Source organism: Triticum aestivum, chromosome 2D (genome assembly GCF_018294505.1).
Source record: "Triticum aestivum cultivar Chinese Spring chromosome 2D, IWGSC CS RefSeq v2.1, whole genome shotgun sequence".
Taxonomy (NCBI): domain Eukaryota; kingdom Viridiplantae; phylum Streptophyta; class Magnoliopsida; order Poales; family Poaceae; genus Triticum; species Triticum aestivum.
This window is the reverse complement of record NC_057799.1, coordinates 29,604,224-29,623,744: the sequence shown is the minus strand read 5'-3', so window position 1 is coordinate 29,623,744 and position 19,521 is coordinate 29,604,224. Positions and strand designations below refer to the sequence as shown.

Genomic DNA, 19,521 nt, shown 5'->3' with positions numbered 1-19,521 from the left:
ACAGCTATTTGCTGAGAAGTGGCCAAGTTTTTCTGCAGATTTCAGAGCCAAAACAGCATCCAAGCTCTGGTTGCTGAAATTCTCATCCAACAATTTTATGAAAGAAGTAAGAAAGTTAAACAGACTATGAAGCTTTCGTCAATGACCACATCATCTTATCCCCATCGTACTGCCTGATTGCATGAAGCATACACATCCCAGACTCGTCCCTGCAAAAAAGGGCATAACATTTGAATCTTCGTCAGGTCTTCAGAAGTAAAACTTATGACATACACAGGTCTGCGATAAAAATGTCCATTTACCTAGTGAAAACATCGTGCGTTATCTGTCAGGCCCCTTATCTGAAGATCGACAACAACCATCTTCAGTTAACTGCAGGTTATCGCTTCAGCTGTTGATTCAAACTCCACCGTATGAATCACATCCAACGATGCTGGCCTCCACTTACCGATTCGCGCCAGAGGCAGCTGCTGAGAGATGTTGATCTTCCATCGGACAGCAGCCGTCGCGTCAAGGATCGCTGTTGATCGTCCAACAACTTCACCTTTCAGTTCACTTTCTGTTTTGTAATTGCTATAAAGCCAAGATTTGGAGATCGGTAGAGGCATCTAGAGTTGTAATAGGATTAAACCCCAGCCGCCGTGACCCGGCTGGCTCAACCTGTTCCTCTTTGAGTGCTAGAAACCCTAAACAAAGTTCCTCAACTTCCTTCCTGTTCTTGATGTTTATCTGAATTTGAGTGTAGTTGGGAAATCATCTAGCTCAGGCTTCACATTATCTTGGGGAAGCTGCCCTTCCATCTGTCAGCTGGACAATGTCATTTCGCAAAGAACTCACTGTAGGCAGCTGAATAATGCGAGTGAATCTGTGAGACAGCCTCCTGGTGGATCATATGCCGCTGCACTCCTCCAGCAACTTGAGCACACAATAAGTCCAGAACATGAATCTCCTTCTTCAGCATATCCCACATGTATGCAGCCCATCCATGATCTAGAATGACAGGAACAAAAAACAACAAAAATAAACCTTGTATCAGTCTTTCATCATGGGAAAATAAACTATGTACTGAAGACAATAACACCAGCTCATACCATCTGGTATCCTGTGATATCATGATTTGTGTGTGCAAGTTTAAGTTGTACGGGCTTGCCCCCGACTTCCGTGTCGCTCCCGAGCGAGCGACCGAGGAGTAACCTAGTGCCGCCACCAGCAGCACCCCCGGCCAGCACCTCTCCGCCACCAGGAGCCGCGGCGGCGGCGGCCCGGCTGCGCGGTCACGTCTCGCGGCGGCGTGTCTCCTGCTCGGGAGCCGTCAGCCTACTGAGGCGGCAGATCCCGGCGGCGCGGCTGCTTTGGTGATGGCGGATCCGGGCGACGCAGCTCACCTCCGTGGGGCGGTGGCGGATCCGGACTGACCCATCGCCTCCCTCCCGCCTCCGCCATCGCCGTAGCTCAGAGTTGCTCGCCTCGTGCGGCGGCTGAAGAGATAGATTCTTTTTTTTTACTATAAGTGTCGGGAGGTGGGCGGTGCGGGGTGGAAACGAAACCGCCGTTTGTGTGATGGGCCGAACGGTCGCCAAACGTTATCCACCGTCAGCCGCGGCACCGTATGTTACTGTTTGACTACGATCGCATTCAACATATGAACTGACACGCCCTTGTCCCATTGGTACACGTAGCGAGAGCGGGCGAGCTCGTCCGCTCCATCGCCACTCTCGAACTAATGTGAATAACTTATGTACTAGTAGTATATATAACTTTCAATATACTGTATACAAGGATGAATCATAAGGTAACATATCAGATCATGCGTATTAGCGAGTACAAAATGGACCAACATTTACTAACAGAGGAACAATGTCTCAGCCATTCCAACTATTGATAATAACTTGAAAAACTACTGATAACTAACTGACAGGCAAACGCATCGGCGACTGCCGGACGATTCTCTGTGAGGTTTTGTGCGCTCTGAACTTTTCCTAATTGCTGGAAGGCTATGTTCTGTTCCACTCTAAGATGATGCCTTCTGGGGTATTATCCCTATTATAAGCCACATAACATTATTTCAGTTTCTATTGTTTCATTCCCAGAATGAACTTTAGTGATGATCAGCTGATTGAGGACCTTATGCTTAATGTTTAGAAAATATCATGTGACTTATCTCCTTTTATACTGGATGAGCTAGACCTACATCAACTTCTGAATCATATTAAGTTTGTGATTTCGTACGTCCTTTATGTAGAACATTTTATTGTCTTCTTTTTGGAAGATTTAAATTTCAGAAAGTTCAGATGTACGACAACAGTCGAATTCAGTCAGAATAAACAAATCAACAACCTATAGGTGTGTTAAGCCATAGGCCAACCTAGTACATTCAACAGTATGTAATCCATAGGAAATAGTATATTATTTGAAGAAGGTTTCATGGAATGGATAATAATGAACGCTACATATTCAGCTGTCATTCTGTATAATACAACCTATGAAAATTCTCAATAAGTTACTCATGAAAGTTTCTCCATATCTGATCATGGTGATGTGTTTCGTAGGGTTGTTAAACTTGTTTCTTCAAGCATACCAAACCAGGAGCAGGTTTCACAGATAGCCCTTGAGATCTGCAAGGAGGATGTCCTTTCACTCTTCTTCAGAACCTGCCTTGCTTGGGTTGGGACTAATATATGCAATCATCAACTGAAAGTGGTGTCCTGTTTGTAAAGAGTATTTGACTTGTTACTTCTATATGCGGGGTAGAAAGGATCTGGTCCACTGCTGGTTCTTTAGACTCATATATATGCAGGGTAGAGAGAGTACTTTATAGACCGCACTTCTATGTTTAATACAAGTTAATCTCGAAATTGTCTATTTCTGGAATTCATATGGAGTCTTATCGAAACCAAATTGCTAATTCCTTTTAGTTTTATTCTGATTAATTAATTAAATGGCCGATTAACTTGCCGATTAGTCTATTAATCCCCTAGTTGCCAGCCAACCGAGCAGCTAGCATAGTTAACGATTTCCCCAACAATGGTTGAACCATAGGCCAACCTAGTACATTCTACAGTATGGAATCCACACGACAGAGTATATTATTTGAAGAAAGATTAATTGAATGGATAATGATGAACGCTGCATGTTCAGCTGTACAACCTAAGAAAATTCTCAACAAATTACTCAAAAGTTGCTCTATATCTGCGATCATGATGACGTGTCTTGTAGGATTGTTAAACTTGTTTCTTCTGTCCATTTTTCATCCCATCTTTTAGAACCAGCGGATCCAAGAAACTTTAGTAGCACATAAACATATAGACATCGTCGTACATTTAACAGTATGAACATTTCTTAGCAGGTATTGTTGTACATAGAAATATTGATAATCATTCTTAAACGTCCTTGTTCTCTTGTAGTGTAGTTTGTGTCTTTCTTTAGAACCAAATTGTAGACCAGTTGCCATTCTTATTGTTTTACAGAGGCATCTTCATTTCTCTAGTTAGTGGGTGCCTACTTATGGTATATATGTACTGGTTATACAGTTATACTCAAGTGTGTATCACTTCGAAATTTCCGTGTTAAATTATTGTTGAGATGAAATATAATGTTCAAAATTTGGAATGTGCTATAACCCTAGCGTGTAGCCAGACTCTAATTATCGTGTATTACTTAGCATAAACGTCAGCCAAATATGGAATTCATCCTTGTAAAGAGAAGAAAAAGGTCAAAACAAGAGTAAAAGTGTTTAGAAAAGTAAATACAATGAAGATGTATCACAGGCAGCCACCCCGCATCTGCCCATCCGTCACGGCTGAGCACCTTGCCACCTCCCTCTCCTCTTAGACGAGTTATCTCGCCGCATGTTGCCTCTATCCTCATGGCTTCCCCATCTTGTTGTCGTCCGAAGAGGTATCCTGATGTCGTCAATTTGACGCCCTACTTTGACGACGCCTTCCTTTCCCAACCCTCCCCCAAGGTCGCAACTACGACCCCGTCGCAACCTCGGTCCTTCCCTATTCTACCGCTGCCCCAAGTATAACAACAACGTAAGAAAAAAGGAGCTCCTATTCGATGATTCAGGCGCCAGGGAAGCTCCCTCGCGCCCACGCACTAATGCTTGTGGGCCGGCCCATGTAGATTTCGCTTTTTTCCCTTGGTTCGCTCTATCGCATTTGAAAAAAATGTGAATTCAACAAAATTCATGGATTTTGAAAAAAAGGTTCATGGATTTATAAAAAGTTCATCAATTTGAAAAAAAAGTTCATTGAATTTGGAAAAAAAAACATTGATTTGTAAAAAAGTTCATCGATTTTGAAAATAAGTTCATCAAATTTTAAAAAAGATCACCGGTTTTGAAAAAAAGTTCATCAATTTGAAAAAATGTGCATCAAAATTGAAAAAAGTTCATCGATTTGAAAAAAAGTTCATCAAATCTGAAAAAATTGTGCATTTAAAAAAAAGAAGTAAGAAAAAGATGAAGAATAAGAAACAAACACCCAAAAAATGGTCAAGAAAAATCCACAGTGAAAAAAAAGATAAAAACCAAGCTGGAGAAAGTATACAAGATGAAAAGGAAACATATTATCACAACGTGCGGTTTGCTTGGTTGTTTAGTGCGAGTTGAACTTAAGATGGAGGTCGTTGGTTTGAATCTCAGCTGCACACATTTTTTTCGTATTAAAACCAAGAAAAATGGTATAATGGGCCGGCCCAGCGCAGGTGGAGGGGTGTGTGCCGGTTTGCCAAATGGCTTATAACCGCCGCCATAAGCGCCAAATAGGAAATGCCAAGAAAAAACTTCATTAAAAATCGAACGAAAAATTCTGTAAATAGCTGGTGTGCTAGGCCAAGGCCTCCTATAGGCCAGCCCGCAATTCCTTTATATTTTGATCATGTTTGTCAGAGACTCACTAGTTAACGAGCACTCCTTCGGGAGGCTCACAACAATCAGCGTCACTTGACGCGCTCTCAGCCGCCCGCCACGTATCGTGCTCTAGTCGCTCCCTCCGAATTTTGTTTTTTACTTTTCCCCGCGCGTTTTCGGCTTTTTAAACTTTTTTCCCGGTCTTCCTTAACTTTTGGATAAAAAAATATTTAAAAAAAACATTTTTTGCGTGAAAAAAATGTTTTTTTCTTCGCGAGAGTCAAGGTTTTGCTTTCGCGAGAGTCATGGCCGTGACTCTCGGAAATGAAATAAAACGCGTTTTTTATTTCGCGAGAGTCACGGTTTTGCTTCCGCGAGAGGCACGGTTTTGCTTTCGCAAGAGTCACGGCCATGATTCTCGGAAACGGAAAAAAATGCGTTTTCTTTTTTTTCGCGAGAGTCATGGTTTTGCTTCCGTGAGAGGTACGATTTTGCTTTTGCGAGAGTCACAGCCGTGACTCTCGGAAAAGAAAAAAATATGTTTTTTTTCGTTCTGCGAGAGGCACGGTTTTGCTTTCAAGAGAGGCATGGTTGTGCTTTCGCAAGAGGCACGACAGTGCCTCTCGGAAACGAAAAAAACACGTTTTCTCTTTTTTTTCCTTCCGCAAGAGGCACGGTTTTGTTTCCGTGAGAGGCACGATTGTGATTTCGCGAGAGGCACGGACGTGCCACAAGGGAAACACCCCGTGCTCTAGGTTCGTTTCTTTGTCCGGTTTTTTTCGTGAAAAAAAGTTCGTCAAAACCTATCAAGATGAGATCTAGTTTTGAAGATATCGACGCGAGGAATCAAACAATGAAAAAGGTTCAAGATTTGGACGCACGATTTAAGAGATAAAATGTTTTGAATTAACGAATGTACGAAAAAAAGGGAAAACTCCCCGGTTGCGATAAGTGGCGCACATGCAGCGCGCCACTTGTCGTAACCTGGGAAGGTGGTAGTGATATGCAACGAGTATTCCTTAACTAGTGATTTCGTGGTAGTCATGTTCAACCAAATCAGGGCTCCCATATTTGTCGGTTTAAGCGCGACAGGGGGAAGCCTCGCGTCGGGGAGAGCCCTAGATGGGCCGGCCCAGCCACGCGGGAGGCCACAGCCTGTTTTTTTCTTTTCTCTTTTTTGCTTTATTTTTTTTACTTTTCTTTATACTTTACAATATATATTGAACAAGTATTTGAAAAATATTGAATAAGTGTTAAAAAAACATTGAACGAGTATTAAAAAATGTTGAACGAGTATTTGAAAATATTGAATAAGTATTAAAAATATTGAGAAAGTATTTGAAAAATGTTGAATGAGTATTAAATATGTTCAATGAGTATTTGAAAATATTTAATAAGTCTTAAAAAAGTTGAACAAGTATTTGAAAAATGTTGAATAATTATTAAAAATGTGGAACGAGTATTTGTAAAAACGATTATTCGAAAAATGTTGAATAAGTATTAAAATATTGAACAAGTGTTTGAAAAATGTTCAATAAACGTACGGACAATGTTTAACATCTGTACTCTATACTAAAAATCTTAATCACTTATTAAAAAATGTTTTTGACATATACAAAATGTAGAGTGAAAACGAAAACCAATGTGAGAAAAATGAAAAAGGAAAGCAAAAAATGGAGAAGAAAAAGGAAAACCAAACAAATAATGGAGAAGAAAAAAGAAAACGAAACAAATAATGGAGAAGAAAAAATGTTTAAAATGTGGAGCGTATTAAAATGTTTGCAGCACTGGATTATTAAGTATGTCCCACCCTAGAGGATTTCATGAACATGGTAGTAGCTTATTGGTTTGCAGCACTACGTTTCATCCCAGAGACCTGGGATCAAATCATCTTACCTTCCCTTTTGCAGAACTATGGTTTGGCAAAAAACTTAAGCTGTCGTTTCTTAAAGTTTGGGGATGCGATGCTTATGTCAAAAGGCTTCAGCTTGATAAAGTCAAACCTAAATCGGTAAAGTGCGTCTTCATAGGATACTCTAAGGAAACTATTGGGTACACTTTCTACAACAGACCCGAAGGCAAGATTTTTGTTGCTAAGTTTGGATCCTTTCTAAAGAAAGAGTTTCTTTCGAAAGAAGTGAGTGGGAGAAAAGTAGTACTTGATGAGGTAATTGTACCTTCTCTCGAATTGGAGAGCAGTACCTCACAGAAAACCGTTCCCGTGATGCCTACACCAACTAGAGAGGAAGCTAATGATGATGATCATGAAACTTCAGATCAAGTTACTACTGAACTTCGTAGGTCGACCAGAGCACGATCCGCACCAGAGTGGTACGGTAATCCTGTCCTGAAAGTCATGTTACTAGACCAAGGCGAACCTACGAACTATGAAGAAGCTATGATGAGCCCAGATTCCGACAGATGGCTTGAGGCCATGAAATCTGAGATAGGATCTATGTATGAGAACGAAGTGTGGACTTTGGTGGTTGCCCAATGATCGGCAAGCCATTAAGAATAAATAGATTTTTAAGAGGAAGACGGACGCTGATGGTAATATCATTATCTACAAAGCTCGACTTGTCACAAAAGTGTTTTCAACAAGTTCAAGGGGTCGACTACAATGAGACTTTCTCACCCGTAGCGATGCTTAAATCCGTCCGAATCATGTTAGCAATTGCCACATTTTATAATTATAAAATCTGGCAAATGGATGTCAAAAACCGCATTCCTTAATGGATATTAAAAAAGAGTTGTATATGATGCAACCAGAAGTTTTTGTCGATCCTAAAGGTGCTAACAAAGTGTGCAAGCTCCAGCGATCCATCTATGGACTGGTGCAAGCATCTCAGAGTTGGAATATACACTTTTATGAGGTGATCAAAGCATATGGTTTTATACAGACTTATGGTGAAAGCTGTATTTATGAGAAAGTGAGTGGGAGCTCTGTAGCATTTCTGATATGATATGCAGATGACATATTGTTGATCGAAAATGATTAGAATTTCTGGATAGCATAAAAGGATAGTTGAATAAATTTTTTTCAATGAAAGACCTCAATGAAGCTGCTTATATATTGGGCATCAAGATCTATAGAGATAGATCAAGACGCTTAATAGACTTCCACAAAAGCACATACCTTGATAAAGTTTTGAAGAAGTTCAAAAATGGATCAGTCAAAGAAGGGTTCTTGCCTGTGTTTCAAGGTGTGAAGTTGAGCGATACTCAAAGCCCGACCACGGCAGAAGATAGAGAGAGAATGAAAGTCATTCCCTATGCCTCAGCCATATGTTTTATAAAGTATACCATGCTGTGTACCAAACACGTTGTGTGCCTTGCCATGAGTTTGGCAAGGGTGTACAATAGTGATCCAGGAGTAGATCACTAGACAACGGCCAAAATTATCCTTAGGTACCTAAAGAGGACCAAGGAAATGTTTCTCGGTTATGGAGGTGATAAAGAGTTCATCCTAAATAGTTACGTCGATGCAAGCTTTGACACCGATCCGGATGACTCTGAGTCTCGGTCTAGATACATATTGAAAGTGGGAGCAATTAGCTATAGTAGCTCAATGCAGAGCATTGTAGACATATAAATTTGCAAAATACACACAGATCTGAATGTGATAGACCCGTTAACTAAACCTCTCTCACAAGCAACACATGATCACACCTTAGTACTCTTTTGGTGTTAATCACATGGCGATGTGAACTAGATTATTAACTCTAGTAAACTCTTTGGGTGTTGGTCACATGGCGATGTGAACTACGAGTGTTAAATCACATGGTGATGTGAAATAGATTATTGACTCTAGTGCAAGTGGGAGACTGATGGAATTATGCCCTAGAGGCAATAATAAAATGGTTATTATTATATTTCCTAAATCATGATAAAGGTTTATTATTCATGCTAGAATTGTATTGATCGGAAACTTAAATACATGTGTGAATACGTAAACAAATACCGTGTCCCTAGTAAGCCTCTACTAGACTAGCTCGTTGATCAAAGATAGTTAAGATTTCCTAACCATAGACATGTGGTGTCATTTGATAACAGGATCACATCATTCGGAGAATGATGTGATGGACAAGACCCATCCGTTAGCTTAGCATATTGATCGTTCAGTTTATTGCTTTCTTCATGTCAAATACATATTCCTTCGACTATGAGATTATGCAACTCCCGAATACCAGTGGAATACCTTGTGTGCTATCAAACGTCACAATGTAACTGGGTGATTATAAAGATGGTCTACAGGTATCTCCAAAGGTGTTTGTTGAGTTGGCATAAATTGAGATTAGGATTTGTCACTCCGAGTATCAGAGAGGTATCTCTGGGCCCTCTCGGCAATACACATCATAAGCTTGCAAGCAAATGACTAAGGAGTTAGTCACAAGGTGATGTATTATGGAACGAGTAAAGAGACTTGCCGATAATGAGATTGAACTAGGTATGAAGATGCCGATGATCGAATCTTGGGCAAGTAACATACCGATGGACAAAGGGAATTACGTATGTTGTCATAACGGTTCGACCGATAAATATCTTCGTAGAATATGTAGGAGCTAATATGGGCATCCAGGTTTCGCTATTGGTTATTCACCGGAGAGGTGTCTCGGTCATGTCTACATAGTTCTCAAACCCGTAGGGTCCGCACGCTTAACATTCATTGACGATATAGTGTTATATGAGTTATATGTTTTGGTGACCGAATGTTGTTCAGAGTCCCGGATGAGATCAGGGACATGACGAGGAGTCTCGAAATGGTCGAGAGGTAAAGATTTATATATAGAACGATGATATTTGGACACCGGAAGTGTGTCGGGATGTATCGGGAAGGAATAGGGTCACCGGAAGGGGTTCTGGGCACCCCTCCCCCCGGCAAGTTATGGGCCTTATGGGCCAAAGGAGGGGACAAACCAACCCACAAGGGGGCTGGTGCGCCCCTCCCTTGTTTGTCCAGCCCAGGGGAAGGAAAAGGGGGAGAGCTAGCCCATCATGTCTTTCCCTGCCTTTCCCCGTGCTCCAAATAAGGAAAGGGGGCGCGGCTTGGGAGGGACTCCAAGTAGGATTCCTCCTACTTGGGCGCCTCCTTTGGCTGCTCCTCCCTCCCTCCCATCTATATATATGTGGGAGGGGGGTGCCTAGCACACAACAGAAAATTGCATAGCCGTGTGCGGCGCCCCCTCCATCGTCTACACCCATGGTCATATTTTCGTAGTGCTTAGGAGAAGCCCTGCGGAGATCACTTCACCATCACCATGCCGTCGTGCTGACGAAACTCATCTACTACCTCGACGTCTTGTTGGATCAAAAAGGCGAGGGACGTCACCGAGCTGAACGTGTGTAGAACGCGGAGGTGTCGTGCGTTCGATACTTGATCGGTTGAAGCACGAAGAAGTTCGACTACATCAACCACGTTGTGAAACGCTTCCGCTTACGGTCTACAAGGGTACGTAGACACACTTTCCCCTTCGTTGCTATGCATCTCCATGGATAGATCATTGCATGTGCGTAGAAATTTTTTGTTTGCCATGCAACGTTTACCAACATCACTCCCCGGCACGTCGCCCCAAGCGTGTCCCTATATGCTGACGACATTGTTATCTTCTGCCATCCGGACAGGGCAGAGCTGACGGCGGTGCAATCCATCCTACAAGCTCCCGGGCATGCGTCAGGCTTGCACACTAATTTCACTAAGTGCTCCGCTACCCCCATCCATTGCACCGACGAGGAGACGACTAGCGTAGCCGCCGTGCCGTCATGCCCCATTGCAAGCTTCCCCATCTCCTACCTGGGCCTCCCTCTCTCGGTGCGCAAGGTCCCGGCCTCGGCTCTTCAACCTCTGGTGGACCGCCTGGTCAAGAAACTGTCCACCTGGCGCACCTCCATGCTCTCCAGGGGAGAGCGCCTAGCCCTGGTGAGACACGTGCTCTCCGCGATGCCGACACATCTCCTCATGGCCATGGCGATTTGCCAACCAGTTCTCAAGCGCGTCAATCGTATCATCAGAGACTTCCTATGGCATGGGCGCCGCGAGGCCAACGACGGGCACTACCTGGTTAACTGGCAAAAGGTGTACCGGCCACTCGAGTTCGGCGGCCTCGACATCTTGGACCTCCGGCGTTTTGGCATCGCGCTGTGTACGCGATGGTGCTGGCTACAGCGCACCGACTTGTCACGCCCTTGGAGGCACCTCAAGCTACCCGATGACCCAGAGGCTCGCGCCATCTTCCATGCCTCGACTACGTGGGCGGTTGGCGACAGATGTTCCTGCCTCTTTTGGGGGGATCATTGGGTGGACGACCAATCCATCTCAGATCTGGTGCCTGCCCTCGCCTCCCTCGTCCCCCGGCGACGCCGTCGTTCCTGCTCCGTGGCGGATGACCTCCACCACCGCGCATGGATTAGCGATCTTAGAGGAGCCCTTACTCCGATGGCCATGGTCCAGTACCTTGAGCTCTGGCGCTGCATTCAACATACCACCCTCTCCGACGAGTGGGATCGCTTGAGCTGGCGCTGGACGAACAACGGCTGCTATTCCGCTAAGTCCTGCTACAACACACTCTTCATTGGTTCCATCCGTGCGCCCCACTTGCAGCTGACTTGGAGATCATGGGCCCCCCTTCGGATTAAGTTCTCGACGTGGCTGGCGCTCCAGGACCGGTGCTGGACCGCCGCACGCTTGGCTCGCCATGGACTCTCCCACCATGCCCTCTGCTTGCTCTGCGACCAGGAAATCAAGTCCATGGAACACCTACTGACGGGCTGTCCTTTCTCGAAGCAGATTTGGCATAGCTGCCTTGCTTGGTGCACCCCCCCAGCTCGTGCGCCGACCGCTAGCTCTCAGTTCCTTGATGGGTGGCACACTACCACGTCAAACGCACCGCCGGCACAAAGGAAGGGCCTCTCCTCACTCATCTTGCTCATCGCCTGGTCCATTTGGAAGCACCGCAACTATTGCATGTTCGACGGCGGCACCCCCTCAGCCACACAACTATGCCTAGACATCCGCGAAGAAGCGCGCTCCTGGATCAAAGCAGGAACGACCGGGTTAGCCGCCATAGCACCATAGGCGCTAGATGAATGTACTGGGGCTGAGTATACCCATTCTCTATCATGCTCGCGCTAGCGACTAGGCCATCCTTGTGTACGTAGCACTCTAGCGCCCCCTCTTTGTACGCTTTTTTCTCTCTACCTATCAATGAATGATACGCAAGCTTTGCGTATTCGCGAAAAAAGAGAGTATGACCAACTAGCTGTAGAACCAAAAAAAAAAATCATACATAATCTTTTGTGAAAGGCACATTTTCAATTGACCAAAAAACTTCCAATGATGATGTGCACCTTCGCAAGGTTCACGTTGTTCTTCCAAAATTTAGCTACAAGAAATGGCTGTGCCTCTCCCTGTCCCTGTGCTCCGCAATGTACAAGCCATCGTCCTCTGTGTCCGCATCAATCTTATCAGAGCCGGACACTCACGGCCGTAAGACATTATGTTCTCCATGCCTGATTTACCCTGCAGTTGTGAGCACAAGTCAAACCGGCACATGCTACTGTTTTCACATTCACATCGGCAATGCGACAACAAACAAGAGATGTACCGAGAAAAAACTACTTAATACATATCATCAACAGCTGACAATATTGTACTTGCCTAACATCCACACATGATCTTGTGCATACACTTGGCTCTCTCTACATTCAACCTGCTCTTCTCGTATCTGATCCCAAACCCCTTCTCACATGAATAAATATTATACAAATCATGCGCCTCTCCCAGCGAGTCAAAACTTGTCCGAAGCGAAGGAATGATCATATTTTCGGTTGGATGGTCCGCAAAACCCGGCAGTGCCTTCTCAAAAGCACTCACGCTTCAGGGGCAAGGCGTCCTGCTTGGGGCAGCAACTCCAATCCTCACCCTGCAAGGATTTCACTGTACACTCAGCACCATCGTCCATCACACACCATGATGCAAAGAAAAGATTTGGTGCTCTCTGCAACCATATATAATTGTTACGCGGTTAGGACACGGTGTTCTCCCCGGAGCAGCGGCACCGGTCCTTACTATGCTCACATTTTGCACAAGAGAATGTGAGCACTAATAAAAATGCTAAGCAGGCAGCGTCGGTAGTTTAGGAAAGCTTTCAATTTCCCACAGTGGCTAATAGTTATGATGGCAAAATGTCTACAGTGGTTTAAGCCTGAAATTACTCTCACAACTAATTCGCTACAGGTCTGCAATACACAAGGTAGCTAGAAACTGGTCTAGTTCTAAATGCAGGCACATTGCTGCACTAAAATATCACACTACCAGCACGACTAGTATGCGATGCAGCGCACCACTTATTTGATGTTTCTTGATAAACTACTTCACAACATCCATGATAAAGAGCACATTGGCAATTCTGCTAATTTATCAAGAAAGAGCACACTGATCTCTCATACTGCCTCCATGGTAAAAGAGCACACAATTTATGGAGGCGGACGTTTGGTCTATGGGGACATATGTCCCCGGTATCCACAGCGTGCGCAGGTGCCCCGTGATCAGTGGGTAGAGTAACGGATATGGATGTACTGTGAGCTCGCTGGGATGGTAAAGCAGTTATACGCTGCTACAACAGTGTGATACAGACAACAGTACAGGCTGGAACAGGATCTTCAACAGCGTATTGACGCGGTCCATTCTGACACCGGATTAATGCCACTCTACTGAAACACGCCTTATTCTGTTCAAAGGTGGCTTGTGTCAGCAATGTGGACGACTGGAGGTTGGTAAGCTGCACGGTACTTTTAATACTCTGTCTAGTTTAATTTACGTAATTAATCAGTCTTAATTTGGATATTTGGATAGATGATTATGATGGACGACTTTTGTTGTTGTTGTTCCAAGCAGTCAATGCGAAAATGAAAGTTATCTACAATTTTTTAACTGTGTTTCGGTGGCTAGATAATGTTTTTCTTATGAAACGATCTTAGTCCCACGCATGGTATTCTTGGCTTGGTTAAGCACAAGTACATGAAAACAACGAAGACACGGCGAAAATAAATAATGTAGTACTTCCTCCAACCAAAATTAATTGACGCAGATATGGTTGGTTTTGTTTTGTTCCATCGAAAATATTATGAAAGTTATTCCACCAAAATTATTTTTTTATCCTAAAGTTTTTGGATATATATGTATGTATATATATATATATTCTGAAAAGTTAATATTCAAATATCCAAAAATTGTTCATTTAAAGTGTATATACATCTTATATGGGAATCTTTTGTATTAATTACGGAAAAAGTAAAAAAAACTGATTGTTTTTGAAATAAACTTGACCTTCTTTCGTACTCGTATAAATAGTTTCATGAAGGAAAAAGTACCGTTGACTTCAGTGCAAAAAATAAAAATAAAGGAAAAAAAGTGTGAGTAGTAACTTGTATAGAGTTGATTTTGTTTTGTCTGCCAAAAATATCATGAAAGTTGTTCCGCAAATATTATTTTGTTGTCCCAAAAGTTTTTGGATATGTATATTCAAATACCAAAGATTGTTCATTTAAATTGTATATACATCCGATATGGGAATTTTTTTAGTAACTACCGAAAAAGTAAAAAAAAAATCTTAAACTTTTTTTGAAATAAACTTGACTTTCTTTTGTACTAGTATAAAAAGTTTCGCGAAGGAAAAACTCCCATCGACTTTAGAGGAAAAAAACAGAAAATCTATTACAAAAAGTGTGAATGGTAACTTGTATATAGTGTTAATTTTGTTTCGTTCTACCAATAATGTCATGAAAGTTATTCCACCAAATATTTTGCTATCCCAAAAGTTTTTTAATATATATATTCTAAAAATTAAATATTCAAATATCTAAAGAAAAATATTTATAATGAAGCCGCTTTTTAACAATGCCGTCCCCTTCGTAGTGTCCCAATCAAGTTTTGCTTGGGAGGGGAAGAACAAAGAGCATCACAAGGCAGGATCGACTTCTTAAATTATGTTATGCCACTAATCCAGTCATGTAATACATCCATGAATTAAGTCAGGCAATACTGTCTACAAAACAGGAGTGGTAAAAAGACTTGGCTGCTTAGCGAATTGAGTGAGCGTGCATGTTGTAGTTAAGCCACTAATCGAGACATGTAATACGTGCATCCATGAATTAAAGAAATGGTGCGCAGTCCCTAATGGGTAATTGGCATTGACGGACTGGATAAACTGTGTCCAGTAAGTAGAGGACAGGACCATAACCTGGAGCTAGAACGAGCAGAGGCCGAAAGGCTACGGCGCCGGTGGAGTGTGTAAGACCCTTGGGCAGTTGGCAATTAGCAGACGCGTTCAATGGGATGGAGGGGCCCATTAAACGTAGGAAGCTATACAGAGGAAAATGTCAAAATACATATAGCAGGGAGGCAGATCATGTCGCAATGAATGGTGAGATTCGAGGGACACATGTCCCCAGGAACAATTGGTTATTTCCCCACAATTCATTGCCTTTTCAACTTAGCAGCATACAATGCAGTACTTGACCGAAATTTCACACTAACGAACCGAACGAACTTACTAATCCTAGACAAGTTCCAGGACTACTTTTCAGATGTGTGTTGATGAAATTCAGGAAATGTAGGACTCAACTCTAACATACCTTCTGGTCCATCCAGATCCAGGAACTTTAGAGTTCATCCGGCCAATAGACGACTCGAGTGACCTGTAGTGAACCTTCCCTTTCAGCATCCGCCACTCCCTGCGCTGCACACAGATCTGGCCGTCGACACTCACTGCCTCCATCGACGCCAGCTGAGACAACCGGTAATGTCCACTACTAGATCGACAGCGCGCCTTGGCGCGAGGGTGCCGGTCCCAACGTTTTGGTGAAGCAAGTAGTGCTAAGTTAGTAGAAATCTTGGTTTAGCGCATGAATTCAAACATGATAACAAAATAAAGTGAAGAAGAAACATTCGTTTGTGACAGAAGAAACACATAATTGAGTTCAATACCGTTATGAGATTATAAGGCAACATCGAGTTCAGCGTATTCATAAGACCACAAAAGATAACCACTTGTCATTAAGTTTGATAAAAGTAAATAAAAGTAGGAACATAATGGATTAGTAGGCGATATGAGCATGCTGCTGGAGAGTGCATTGGAATTTTACCTTTGCTTTCAATATAGTAGCTCAAATCTTGACGCATCAAGTTTGGCAAAATGCAATAGATCAAAAGCTATGCAATATGATAAATCAGAATTAGAGCGAGTTATTTATATAGAAAGCAACACACTCCACAGGTCTTTCATAATAATTAGACCAAGTCATTTGTGCAGAAAGAGAGAGACTGAAGTCTGAGAAATGCATTAGAGGGTAGCCGTACAGTACAGAATACATATCCCATTGCTCTGGACAGAAGTGTAGAAAAGCACAACCACACTGATTGTGTTCTGTGAGTACATCCTTAGACGATAAATTACTCTACAAATTCCAAGATGATCCAACATGATATAAAGAATGATCCTGGCCGAGATTCTCACAATAGTATGGTCAACCTGAGTCATCGAAAATGGTTTAGAGACAACTTAGATAAGTGGTTGAAATATATAAGCAATAAAGAAAGTACATGCACATGACAAGAGACCAATTCCAATTGGATTTCTTGCACAAACAAAGATACATGATACAAAGCCTTTTTACAAAGCAAGTTGATAACTTTCGGCAAACCTTGTGGATGAACCCAATAAGAAACTAAAACTTTGAAACCATATTCTGCTAGGTTTCTTTAATCCTTTTCAACATGAGAATGCAAGAAACTCATTTCCTTGTGAAACCTTAGACGTTAATGGATACCCCATCAAGCTAGCATACACAGTTCATCTATAAAATCTACTCCTATTAACTAAATCAAGCTAGCATAGACAATTTATATCCAAATAGGATTACATCTCTTGGGGTCTGGTTACCCAAATCCAACCAGAGATCCTCACATGAGTTGGGGGGTGTAGAAGAGCAAAATGAGCTTACTTGCAAGAAGAAGCCAGAGTCCAGGGTCAGGCAAGTGTTAGACATGTCGTCACGCGCACCATTGCGGCTTCTGATCCATATCCCCTGCTTCGCCGTATGATGCCACCTGAAAATAGTGTAATTTACTGGGAGGGAAAAAACACTGCCTTTCATACCCGGGTGGGAGGGAAAAAGTCAATTAGTGTAGAAAAGAGAGACTCTTCTTGAAAGAACATCCAATTTTACGGGTCAGTGGCAAAGCAACAGTACAAACAAAACAAGGAATAAACAATTAGTGCAGAAAAGATAGACATTAATATCTTGAGAGTACTTAATTGCACTACCTATATATTCACACTCACATATGTAGTCGATTTTTTTAAATTGAAACATTATTGGCATCACTACATAAAAGTGAAGAAATGAAACTTTTTGATGCAATGAACTTATATCTGCAACTTCAGTAGACCACATATGCAATCTCGTTGGTGCGAACTTACTGACCAAGAGACAAATTGAAATAAACCGCCACTAAATTCAGATAGCATATATAGGTTCATATGGCTGTACACAGGTATGAATAGAAGTCAAATACACTATGGAAAGTATAGGTTCATTCTACGCCACCATATGTTATTTTGCATCTACTGAGACACGCCAGCGTCACCAACTTTCCTTGCAACAATGGCAGTAAAAATTGTTCAAAATTTACCTTTAGTAGTACAAAGAGCAAGCAGATCAGCGGCCAATTGCTTGCATGATGACAACCGCTGAACTGACAGTGTTCTTGACAGCAATTACATGAGTCTGCAGAAAGTGCAAATAAGAATTGTTTCACATTTTTTAGACAAAACATGAGTAATTCATTGTCATCGACAAATAAAACATTCAGTGTGTTGCAGGTTTCCATACGAGAGCAGAAGAAATTCCATTATAGTGTATAGCTTCCAATATCTATGTACGTTCCTTGACTGAATACAACAGGAAGAGCATAAATCTGCTGTTAATCAAGAGAATGAGGCTAAGACTGACCATGGACTTTCAAGTAGTAAACCACGATTCCAGATTTATGACCCTAATAGATCAAGAAAGAGGGGAGAATAGGGTTTTGCACGAGAATAATACCTTCCATAGGAGCCCAAAATAATAATTCTTGCATCGCATGGTTCAACATCTTCAGCTTGAAGTCGTTCGTGATCCTGCGACAACAACCATGAAACGAAAAAAAATCAAAACCCAAAGTAAAGGATTGCAAAAATGCCACCACAAGCAGAAATGTACACATACAAAAAATACGATGCCATCTCACCGAGGCTGGAAGGGGCAAGAAGTTACTGGAGTTTTCCGTGTGGCGGCGATGCTTGCTGCTCCTACACCCATCCAACCAAAGCAAGGGAACATTTCTGTAGGTCAAATAAAATAGTCTAAGAAAACATGCAACTATATACAACATCAGTGGGAAGTAAACTAACATAGTCCTCTCTGAAGCAAGCATGTAGCAACAATGAGCATAAAAGAGACACGGGAGATGCATAACTGAGATTAAAATCAACCTTTTCATCTTATTGGCTCTGCACTGGAAGAGGAAAACACAACATCCAATTTTGAAGCCTTAGCTAAATTACTTTTGTGGTACCAACTAATGCTAGACCAAAGTCAGTTAATAAGAATTGTTGTCTGATGAAACTACACCATATGGGGACAAGAGCCAACACCTCAGAACCAAAACATTAACATTTCACATTTGTGTTTCTACCTTTCTCTATTGGCTTTAGGAGTTTATGTACCTGAACTGTGGCCCTATAATTCCTATAATTAATGCAACTATTAATTTTTTGCCTCTGCTCTAGTGTGAGGATTCAAAATCTGTGCCGAAAACATACTGTCGGATCTAGTGTGAGGATTCAAAATATGTCCCAAAAACATACTATAAGGTTGTGTTCTGTGAGAAAAGAGAAGTGCCTGACACACAAATAGATGCATTATAGACAAACATTTTCAGATTCTCAACTTCTCAATTAATCAATTTTCAACCACATGTTATATTCTTTAAAAGGTGTGAGTTGAAATGTGTAAACTGAACCAAGACATTCCTTTTTCTGTAGTACAAATTAACCTAATTCACCCAAGGCAAACAATAAACTCCATTGCTTCACAAATCAGTCCAATCTTGTAATTCTCACAATCAAATTTGCAAGCATAATAGAGCAAACCTCTTGGAATCTCGCCTGGAACTAAAGCTCACGGATGACATGTCTGTGCCAATGGCCACCTGGACTCGTTGCCAAAGTCAAGCTTCAGCAGCCACCATCGACATGTTTGCAGCGCGCTTCCACGAGCACTCACTCATGTGCAGGTTGAGCGTCTAGCTTCAGCAGCTCCACTGAGACGCTCTATCCATTGAGGGCACCAATGAGGAAACTGATGACAACCCTGCAAGCTGAAAACGATCTGCTCAATTGGAACTACCAAAGGAGATGGTGTGCTTATACTGAGCACAAACATCGATATTTATAGAACCAGGTCAGAGAGTAGATAGGTGGTTGCAAGAATTGATTTGCACAGAACTATTAACTAACCTGATGCAAACAAAGTAACACAGACCTATTAACTAACCTGATGCAAACAAAGTAACAAACAATGCAGTTATATCACAATCTATATAAATGTGCAAGAAACAGTTTTTCCTA

At 42.2% G+C, this 19,521-nt stretch overlaps 1 protein-coding gene and 1 long non-coding RNA gene across 14 annotated transcripts; both read right to left on the bottom strand.

Annotated features, from left to right (window-relative positions):
• Positions 1 to 39: 39 nt before the first annotated feature.
• Positions 40 to 1,536, bottom strand: LOC123051256 (uncharacterized). The gene is made up of 3 exons (XR_006423990.1): positions 1,092 to 1,536; positions 303 to 990; positions 40 to 209 (listed from the first exon to the last, which is right to left on the bottom strand). It is a non-coding gene; the product is annotated as an uncharacterized lncRNA (long non-coding RNA).
• A 14,616-nt stretch (positions 1,537 to 16,152) lies between these two features.
• LOC123048476 (uncharacterized) lies at positions 16,153 to 19,252 on the bottom strand. Of its 13 annotated transcripts, none has more exons than XR_006423301.1 (6): positions 19,045 to 19,252; positions 18,119 to 18,234; positions 17,957 to 18,030; positions 17,544 to 17,638; positions 16,853 to 16,994; positions 16,153 to 16,380 (listed from the first exon to the last, which is right to left on the bottom strand). XR_006423301.1 is itself a non-coding variant. In XM_044471570.1 (6 exons), exons 2-6 carry the CDS (start codon positions 18,133 to 18,135, stop codon positions 16,192 to 16,194), a joined length of 459 nt encoding a protein of 152 aa, XP_044327505.1. In that variant the 5' UTR covers positions 18,136 to 18,234; positions 19,045 to 19,252; the 3' UTR covers positions 16,153 to 16,191. The 13 variants fall into 13 exon arrangements, 5 of the variants coding, with proteins under 5 accessions (XP_044327505.1, XP_044327504.1, XP_044327506.1 ...); XR_006423295.1 differs by having other exon boundaries at positions 16,853 to 16,958; XM_044471570.1 differs by having other exon boundaries at positions 16,853 to 16,936.
• Between the last annotated feature and the right edge of the window lie 269 nt (positions 19,253 to 19,521).